Source organism: Lonchura striata, chromosome 10, assembly GCF_046129695.1.
Source record: "Lonchura striata isolate bLonStr1 chromosome 10, bLonStr1.mat, whole genome shotgun sequence".
Taxonomy (NCBI): Eukaryota; Metazoa; Chordata; class Aves; order Passeriformes; family Estrildidae; genus Lonchura; species Lonchura striata.
The window spans coordinates 20,369,048-20,378,835 of NC_134612.1; the positions used below are offsets into that span (position 1 = coordinate 20,369,048).

Consider the following 9,788-nt stretch of genomic DNA (forward strand, 5'->3'; position numbering starts at 1 on the left):
CAGGGCAGGGCTGGGGCTCCCCTGGCACTGTCAGTTTAATGCCAGCTCAGAGGTCACTTAGCCAAAATCCACGCCATGCACTGGGGATCTGACTCCAGGTGTGTACCCGGAGCCCTGCAGTGCCAGGGCAGGGCTGGGAATCCTCTGGCACCGTCCTGGCAGCTCATGGTGCCCTTGCAGGGGACCACAGACCAGCACTGCTGGGGGTTCAGAGAGGAGGCACTGTGCCTGTTCTTGCCATAGGCATTTTGCTTTCTCCTTCTTTCAGTTTTAACTTAAGTGTTTGAGTCTGTTAAAGCAAGAGAGTATGTGATTTTTTGGAATGTTGGATGTTGTACTTTCCAAAATGTAACTTCTATGGTAGGGATTTAAAAACTTTACTGACAAATTTTTATTTAATTGAAAGAGCCTTTTGTACATAATGGGAAAAGTAAGTTGGAGTTTTGTTTTGCTGCCTTTAGAGTAGCTGATGATGAGGTGTAAACACTGCCTCATGGTCTGCTCTGTATTGTAATCCTCCAGAGAGGAATTCATTATAATCTGTTCTCAAGATTTATTTTTGCCTAAATTCCTTATTTGTTTTTGTGTAACTGTGTAGTTATATGAATAATGAAAGCAGTTGTGGAGAGAGTTCATAAAATGTATTTTTAGTGAGTTGTTTGCTTGTGTTCATTTTCAGTCATGAGTCCCCATGGGATTCCTCAGTCAGGTGATATGGAGATCTGTATCTTTGCAGATTTTTTCCAACAAATGCACCCCATTGATAAAAATGGAAAAGCAGAGGGTAATAAATGATGAAACTTCTGAATCACTTGATAATCATGCATGATGTATGTCTATTTTGTGATTTTTTTGTTGGTTTTATATTAACATATTTTATTTTGTGTTCATATTTAGGCTACTAGTCAGTGCTTCTCAAGATGGAAAATTAATTATTTGGGATAGTTATACAACAAATAAGGTAGATATTTATAATCCTTATCAATAATTCACGTATAAGTTGTGTGTTTGAATGGGTTTGTGTCTGTTTTTTAGCATGGTTTGCAAGTCAAAAATCAAAAGCAGTCTTTCTCATGCAGACAATCTTTTTTTTTCTTCGTTTCATGGCTGGGTGAGCACTAGTGATGTGTTGTATGTTGTATCTCTGAAGCAGTAGTTAATTACACAGTAATACATAACATTTTCACTCTTACTTTTCCTAGTGCAGTAGCTGTAGCTCTCTGCCTGTGTGGTGTTGCTTCTAAAACTGATTTGGTTTTGAATTATAGAAATACACAACCTCTGAATTTACAAGAGTGCTTTGCATTTGAGCGCAGAGGAAGGAGAAGGAAGAAAAACAGCTGTTGGGGAAAAGCTTAGGTAGTATGGAGTGGAGCTTTTCTTCTGTAAACCACGCAGTCTCCATGGGAACAGCCATCCTGTCTAACAGCCTGGAGTTTAAAGATGTAAAAAAGTTGGACAGAAAAATCTTTGCTAAAATAAATGAAGATTGTAAATGTTAAGTTTACAATAGCTGTGCTATGAAATAACGTACTAAAATACTGTAAATCTGCCCTGCAGTTACAGCTGGTATCTGTCTCCCAGGAGGTGTGGGTGTGTAAAATGCAGTGAGTTGGATGTGGTGGGTTGTAAGCCCAAGTACTGGCCTGGGGGTGCCCTGTGGTGTTTGTGTGCTCTGACCCAGGAGCTGTGTCTCTGCAGATGCATGCCATCCCCCTGAGGTCCTCCTGGGTGATGACCTGTGCCTACGCTCCCTCTGGCAACTACGTGGCCTGCGGAGGCTTGGACAACATCTGCTCCATCTACAACCTGAAAACCAGGGAGGGCAACGTGCGAGTGAGCCGGGAGCTGCCGGGGCACACAGGTCAGCCGTGCTCCTGCTCCACCTGCTGCTTCCTGCACCAGGGGAGCAGCCCTGCCTGGGGCTGCCACTGCTTGTGCTCTGGTTGTGGGCGAGAACTCGGATGCTGCTCTTGCATTTTAACCTTCAGTCATTACTCCTGGATCAGTCCTTACACAACTGTTTTGTTTTTAGGATACTTGTCCTGTTGTCGCTTCCTAGATGACAACCAAATTGTCACCAGCTCAGGAGACACCACTTGGTGAGTTTTTGAGCTCCGTTGGCCTTCCTTCACCCCCTCTTTCTTACTTTAATTTTTTTTCTCTCCAGTGCCTTAATTTGTATTTAAAATTTGAACTCTGAAATAATGACAGACGTTGTGTTAACTTCACCTGCAGTGCTTTGTGGGACATTGAAACTGGCCAGCAGACCACCACGTTCACTGGGCACACTGGAGATGTGATGAGCCTCTCCCTGAGTCCAGACATGAGGACTTTTGTCTCGGGCGCCTGCGATGCCTCCTCGAAGCTTTGGGATATCCGTGATGGGATGTGCAGGCAGTCGTTCACAGGGCACGTGTCAGACATTAATGCAGTTTGTGTAAGTGATCTCCTGTTTCCACGTGGGAAGAAAGGGGGAGGATAAAGGCTACATTTGCATGAATTCAGCTTAGAGTCTACTGAGCTGCCTTGATTTAAATCAATTAGTTAGGGTAGAGAATGTTAAATTGTATATAATGGAGAAGGGTTGTGTAATAACTTACAATCTGCTTTGTAACTGAATTATTATTGCCATTTTCTGTGATGCACTGTGCTGTTCCCTGGAATAGTTTCACCTGTGTTTTTATTCTGTAACTGAGACATCACTCTTTTTAAGAAGTAAAGAATGGACTAGGGAAACTTTTTGAAACATGGCAATGTGTTAAAAACTGAAAATGGTAGATAAAAGCAATATACAGAGAAGGTGCAACACAGACAGGCATCTTCATCTTGAAGTTTTTTTGTTGAACAAAAAGAGCTTTTAGCAAAATATTCTGGAGGCAGTTAAAATCACTGTTGATATTGAATATTCCCTGGAATAATTTGGTAATATTTAGAAACTGGATTATATTTCCCCTCTGTCATAGTAACACTATATTCTGATCTGCAAGATCCAGGCTCTGGTAAATAGAGAAAGAAATCTAAATTGAAGCTGCATCTGTTTTTGATAAACATGAAAAATTGTTAAGGCTGAGAAAATACCAAACACATGACAAGTACAAAAATGCAGTTCCTATACTTAGACCTGGACCCTGAGATGTGCTGGGCTCTCTGCATTCCTATTTCAATCAATATTGCTATTAAGAGAATAACTTGGATTTGGAGTAGATTTTTTTAGGAAATTGAATTGCTCGTTTGCAATCTTCTGTCTTGGCTGAGCCGGCCTGGCTGACAGCTCAGGATGGAGCAGTGTCCCACTTCAGCCAGGGTGTGCAAAGCCTTCATTTTGTAGGAGTCAGCGGCACCCCCTGTGACAGCACACACAGGAACTAATTCCAGTCACTCGGGTATCTCCAGGGGTGTTCTCTTGCACAGCTGCATACAGGCATTTTTCAACATGCAGATAATCCTTTAAAATAATCCATTCTGCCTTTGCGTGGTACAACAACCTGGTGCTGTTGCTCACTGGCAGGTGAGCAGTGTGTGTTTCTGGTGTCACTCCCTGTCTTGCTCACACCTTGCAGTTTTTCCCCAACGGACACGCGTTCGCCACCGGCTCGGACGACGCCACGTGCCGGCTGTTCGACCTGCGCGCCGACCAGGAGCTGATGATGTACTCCCACGACAACATCATCTGCGGCATCACCTCCGTCGCCTTCTCCAAGAGCGGCCGCCTGCTGCTCGCGGGCTACGACGACTTCAACTGCAACGTGTGGGACACCCTCAAAGGGGAGAGGGCAGGTGAGGACACGGCTGCTGGCAGCTGTCCCGAGCCTCGGCGGCCTGCGCCGCCCAAATCCCTGCAGAATGCAGAGCCAGGGCGCTGCCAGTGCTGGTGCCGATGGTGTCGATCTGCTTGATTCCTTTTAATGCTGTTTTCTCTTGAAATGGCATCCTTTTATTGCACTTGGTTGTGTCTTCCAGAAGTTACACTGCATTTTAGTTCCATCCCTGTGGTGTGAGCAGTAAATGAGTCAGGAGAACAGGCCTGTTCTTGGGCCTTACAGATCTGTGTGCTGGGAGATCCCAGCTCTGCAGGCTGAGGAATACCCTGCAAAATTGCATCTACAGAAAATGTATTTCACGGAAGTGTATGGAATTAAGTAGTGCAAAATTACATGTTTGCATTGTATTTTGCACCCGTGAGTGGCAGTAATTCAGATGTAGCTACAGGAGTCTTTTGGCTTTGCATTCCCTGCTGCTGGGAGAAAGGGAAAGTGGAAACTTCTGGTCCTTGAATCAATCACTTTTGTCAGGACACAGCATGTTTTATAGCACAGCTATTTCTTTTTCACTTCTTTCAGTAATCTAAATGCTTGGGCCTGGTTTGGTTCTCAACACCAGTTCTGCTGGTCAGACTGAAAATAAATTGTTTTCCTTAGTTCTACTACACCTGGATGGGGAACCTTGGGAGAGCAGACAAGGCCAAGAAGACTTAGAGAGAAAACATAACCAAAGTAGGAAAGAGGCAGGCTAGTGCTGCTCTTCCATTTTTCACAATATATGGGGGATTTGTAATCCCTAGGGTTTGCAAAATTTGGGAAACTCAGGGAAGTTAATGCATCCAGAACTTTGTCAGGAGACATCACACTGGATTTTGGGACTGCTTGATGGCAGTGGACAGCACTGTAGAAAACAGGGAAAAAGCAGTAGAGAGCCTGTCTAGAAGGAAGACATTTGTAAGGGCAGAGAGAAAAATAGAGGCAGTATTCTATGTAGATACTTTTACATACCTTATTGTTAGGTTTTTTGATAAGGCTGTTATGTTCTATGTGGTTCCTCAGAGTAAAGACAAAAAGGAGAATTAAGATCTTGCATCTTTTTTAGTACACTTAAGATTTACTTGGGAAAGCAGAGTAACAACTGAATTCTGTGACATTTTGCAGACACTAAACTTCCATTGCTTCTTCTTTTCCAGGTGTCCTGGCTGGCCATGACAACCGTGTCAGCTGTTTAGGTGTTACTGATGACGGCATGGCTGTAGCTACAGGGTCTTGGGACAGTTTTCTCAGAATCTGGAATTAACTGGGAGCCAAACATGTACATTCTCCATTTGAGATCTGGAGAGATCAATGCTGCAGCCTATAGCTGTGAAATAACATTTCTACCTTGTATTTGCAGGTGAAGTTTTTCTATTCACTGATTATTACACAAAAAGGCTTTCTGTAAACTAGAAAAAAAAAAAATCAAGTGAAGAAATAGGGGAGGGGGGAAGAAATCACTGACTTTTTAAAAGGGGCCAGCACACATAATCATGGTGACCGACAAACTAAGAGCCAGTCTTTTTGTTTTTGGTGGTTTGGTTAGATTGTCCTTGAAGGGTTTTTGCTTGTGCTCAGTCTGCTAATCCTGTACTTTTTTTTGTACATAACAGAATATACACATTATAGCAGCCAATCATGTAACATTTGTCTGTATGTAAAGAAATATGTTTGCATTTTTTATGGAACTACATTTATAGCTTTGCTTTTAACCTGAGATGTCACTTCTGAGTTTTGTAGTGGGTGAACTAGATTGCTGTTTTAAATGTTTTTGTGAATTTACTGTAGATAAAGTGAAGCCAATGGTATGTATGTGTTTTTTATAATGGAAGGCATTTGAATTTTTTTTAAAGGCCCTGGAGACTCCCAGTTAATACCTACCGCCTTATTCACTCACTTCTTGACCTGCTTGCCTATTTTTGATTGGGGGGGTTCTTCCTTCAAGCCAGTGGTTCCTGGTTCATCCATTGGCAGTCATGACCTCCAAACACCAAGGAGTTAATGCCAGGTAGACTTGTACCAACAGAAGAAATAATTGGAAAATAAAGTAAATCCAGACGTTTTAGCTTCCTCCCTGCAGGTTTTTGCATCAGTTATTCTATGCAGTCTGTGGGTACAGAAGCCAAGTGGCTGAGTGCTGTGGCCAGTTAAGCTCTGTCCAAACGTGTGGGTTTGGCTCCTCACAAGCTCTAGCTGATCTGCACTCACAGTGACTTGGCTGCTGCTCAGAGCCCAGAGCAGTGTGTGCAAAGAGTGCTTGTTCCACACCAACTGCAAAATTCAAGAGGACTTTGCTTAAATTCCTAAAGAGGATTTAACTGTGCAGTTAATTGCTCGTAATTCCCCTCCAAATTCAGGGTTTGCCAAAGCACACCACAGCCAAAAGTGCTTGTTGTCAGTTCTGTGCAGTGTGAATTAGCAAAGGAATTGTGTAACTTAACTGCAACTGTGTGACCCCTGAAAACTTCCCAGGATAACCTTGAGGATATGTGCTTGTTCCGTGTTCTCACTGAGGGCTGTGCCATGGGGGTTTTGTGATGCTGGATGTTCTGCAGCTCCAACATCGTAAACGGCCATTTCTGCTCTTTTCCTGATTTGATTCTGATTTTGATGTCAGTTCCCTAGAAATCTCACCAAGTACAGTTCAGTGCAGAGACAGGAAAATCATGTGACTGATGCCCATTTGAAACTGCTCAGGGAGGTTGCTTAACTTTTTGGTGCCTGGCAGCATGTCTGCACTCGCAGTGGATGTTCCTTAAGGAATCTGGACATCTGTGGCTATTTTGGAATGGGGGATTAAGTCTATTGGCTTCTCTTAAGTGGTTTACTTTAAAGATAACGTGAATTTTAAATTACCAGGTTGGAAGATGCTGTTAGTCATCATTCATTGGAACTGATGTGAAGTCTGGGTGTCTCTGGGTCAGGTAGGAAAGAGAAGGACCCAGAATCCTGCAGTATATCCAAATGGTTTTCTGGTTGAGATTACTTTTGTCAAGTTTCTGACATTTTTTAATCCTAAATTTCAGTACTTCCAGACTGTGCCTGTAAACTCACCATGTCTATAATGGTGAAGGTGCCAATAAATGTACCAGTCAATCACGGTAAATTCACTTTTAAACTGAGAAAAAGGCGCTTCTTATACTGGAGAAGGAACATTTCCTAACAGCAGCCTGTGGTGTAGGACCAAAATCCCACTGTATTGTGTCTCACAGGAATTCCTCAGTGTTTTGCTTAATGATATGTCTGCATTTATAGAACTATTACGGAATTCTTGTAACTCTCTTAAGTGAGCTGCTCTTTGGGATCTTGCAGACTCAGTTTATTTTTTAGTGGTGCACTTGATTATTTTTTTTAACTCACAGCTGCCTTGAGTGAATCATTCTGGAAATTTGTTACTAAGGAATTTTAAGAAAATATTCTTTTTCTAAAAAAATTCTTTTCCATAGAAGTGTGTTTTGAACCAATTTCCTAGTCAGGACCTTTGCTGAGACAGGTGCCATTTTTACATTCTGGTATTAAAACTGGTTTCTACTTGTGAAACTCCAAAACCAATTTTACAGCTGTATATAACTTTTCTTACCAGTTCAGGTAGCCTGTAACAGTGGTAATGGCTCTTGTACAGGTATTACAGCAAATAACTTCACTGTCATTGTTGGATGGCTGTTGCCTCTTGGATTCAGCTGCCTTTAAAATAAATCCTAAGGAATGCCAACTACTTGCTGAGGTTTCCAGCAGCATCACAGAGCTCTGCCTGCCTCTGCTCCTCGCTCACCCCAGGTCTGAGGGGCTCCGGTGTCAGCACATGAGGCCTGGGAGATGCCTGAGCACAGCAGGGGAATTGGCGTCTGGCACGGCTTTGGAGCCTCTGGAAGCTGTGACAGATCCTGCCCAGGTGGTGTTTGCTGTTCCATTCCTGCCCTGCTGTGGGTTATTTTTCAAGCCTGCAGATTCCAGTACCACAGGTACTGTGTGATGCCACAGAATGACTCAGGCTGTGGCATTCTCTTCTTCCAATGGCTGGCAGGGACCTCTGGAGGTTGGTGCCCCAGCTAAAGCAGAAGTGGCTTTTATGGTAAAAGCTCTTCCTAAAAGAAGGAAGGTAATAAAATGACCCTTGATAGGTTTTACCCCAGCTTTGAATTTCAAAGAAACTGGCATGTGTCTGCAGTTGACGTGGGCCCAGGTGTGCAGCTTGTGTGACTTCTGACTCCGCACCATGACAGCAAACTTGCTCGCAGCAGGTCTTGCAGCATGAGTGGGCACATCTTCACTGGCTTTAAAAGCTTGTAGCCAGACTACATCCTTAGCTGAATTTCAAATAAGTTGTGTCATTACAGAACTGGAGTAACCAAAAGCATTGTGCCAAACAGTGGCACAGTGACTCTTGCCCAGCCTGTCCTCTAAAGGCAATCTGTTGTGGCTTGGGAAGCAGAACCATGTGCTTGGTGTGGCAAGGTTTATTTTATTCTGGTAGAGTTTGTCAGCATTTTCTAATGTGATCTAACTTTCCAATAGAGAGTTCTCCCTTCAGGCAAGTGCCCAGCTTGGGCTTGTTCCCATGTAGCCTTAGATGGCTGTTAATTGGTGGAGAAAGCAGTATGATAGTCTGGAAACCACAGAAAGCTGCTGTGGCTTTGTGCTGATGTTTGTCCATGCACTTCAGTAATGCAGCCTGGTTCCATCTGTCTGCAGCCCTTTTCCTTCCAAACACTGCTGTCCCTCTGCTGGGCTGAGCTGGAAATCCATGGCAGTGCTGGCAGAGCTGACAACTGCGTGGATTGACAGGATTTGTACCACTCCAAAGGGAACATGCATTAAAGAGGCTTTTCCTGCCCCAGGAGAGGGCCTGACCTTGCGCTGGCAAAGCTGAACTGGAGCAGCAGCAGCTCTCAGTGTGTCCTTACTGTAATGCACAGGGTGGAAGTAGTTGATTCCTTCCTTCAGTTGTGTAACCACTCATCCCTTGATGAAGTTCCCATTAATTACTTTAAGATGGAATGAAAACATTGTGAAAACATTCCCAGAGTTGTGTCTGTCCTCTCTGGGGACAGTGTCGCCTCCACTAGGTTTAGTGCTGTGCTTTAAGATGTTGGTGAGAGTTTTGGCTAATTGGACTAGTTGGTATCAATGGTTGTGTAGCAGAATGGCTGGTTTTGAGATAGCATTTCCTGTCCAAGTACTTAGCATGGGTTGATGGTGCACTGTGTATCCAGTACTCTGGCATGCATGCTGGTCACACTCCTCCTACACTTCAGAGGCACCAGAGCCTTTTATCCAATTGCTGGTTATGTAAAATACATGCAGAATGTTAATGCAGTGTTGTTATGGTAAATGTGTGAACAGTGTTACTAATTGATATAAATGATAACAGATTACATGTGCCTGACATTCTTATACCACACAGTATGTTTAGGTTTTAACTAATATGGACTTCGGTGGAATAGTCTTAGGTATTTCAAACCTTTGTTTTACTTACACAATGGTGCTCTCTTTGTGTTTTGTTTTTTTTTTTTTTTAATAAAAGCATCTGAACACTTGTAGTACATATTACATCCAAAGGAGTCCAAAGCAAAGTGTTTCTAAACCTGCTTAATTTTACTTTGCTTTTAGTTACCAGCACCTCTCATCAGCTTGTTTTGTTTTGTTTTTACTTGTTGCTGACTACTTTGGAAAACTTTGGTAATGTTACCAATTATGAAGTGATTCTGCACTGCCTTTGGATTATGTATGTATTCAGAAACAGTCTTAAAGCTTTTATTTAAGCTATTAAAAAACCAGGGACTTGTGCCATTTGTTCTTTTAACAGTGCTGTTGTACAAAGACTTCCCTGTGACAAAAAAAAATCACTTGCTATGAACTTTGTTTATAGCTTTTTTTTTCCACGATGGATCTTTTTCTTTGTATTTGTACAGTGGCTCAGTGAAAGATGTTGCCATGAGTTGATATTGTAACCAATAAACAAGTGCTTTTAACCAGCCTGGCTCATTT

General features: G+C 42.9%; 1 protein-coding gene across 1 annotated transcript in view; it reads left to right on the forward strand.

Moving 5' to 3' along the window:
- GNB4 (G protein subunit beta 4) overlaps positions 1–9,775 on the forward strand; it is a 30,670-nt gene extending 20,895 nt beyond the window's left edge. Inside the window, exons 5-10 of the mRNA XM_077785727.1 lie at positions 898–961; positions 1,702–1,864; positions 2,036–2,102; positions 2,239–2,440; positions 3,564–3,780; positions 4,958–9,775. Coding sequence (XP_077641853.1) covers positions 898–961; positions 1,702–1,864; positions 2,036–2,102; positions 2,239–2,440; positions 3,564–3,780; positions 4,958–5,064 — 820 coding nt within the window. The 3' untranslated portion in view covers positions 5,065–9,775. The remainder of the gene's footprint in view (positions 1–897; positions 962–1,701; positions 1,865–2,035; positions 2,103–2,238; positions 2,441–3,563; positions 3,781–4,957) is intronic.
- The last annotated feature ends 13 nt before the right edge of the window (positions 9,776–9,788 follow it).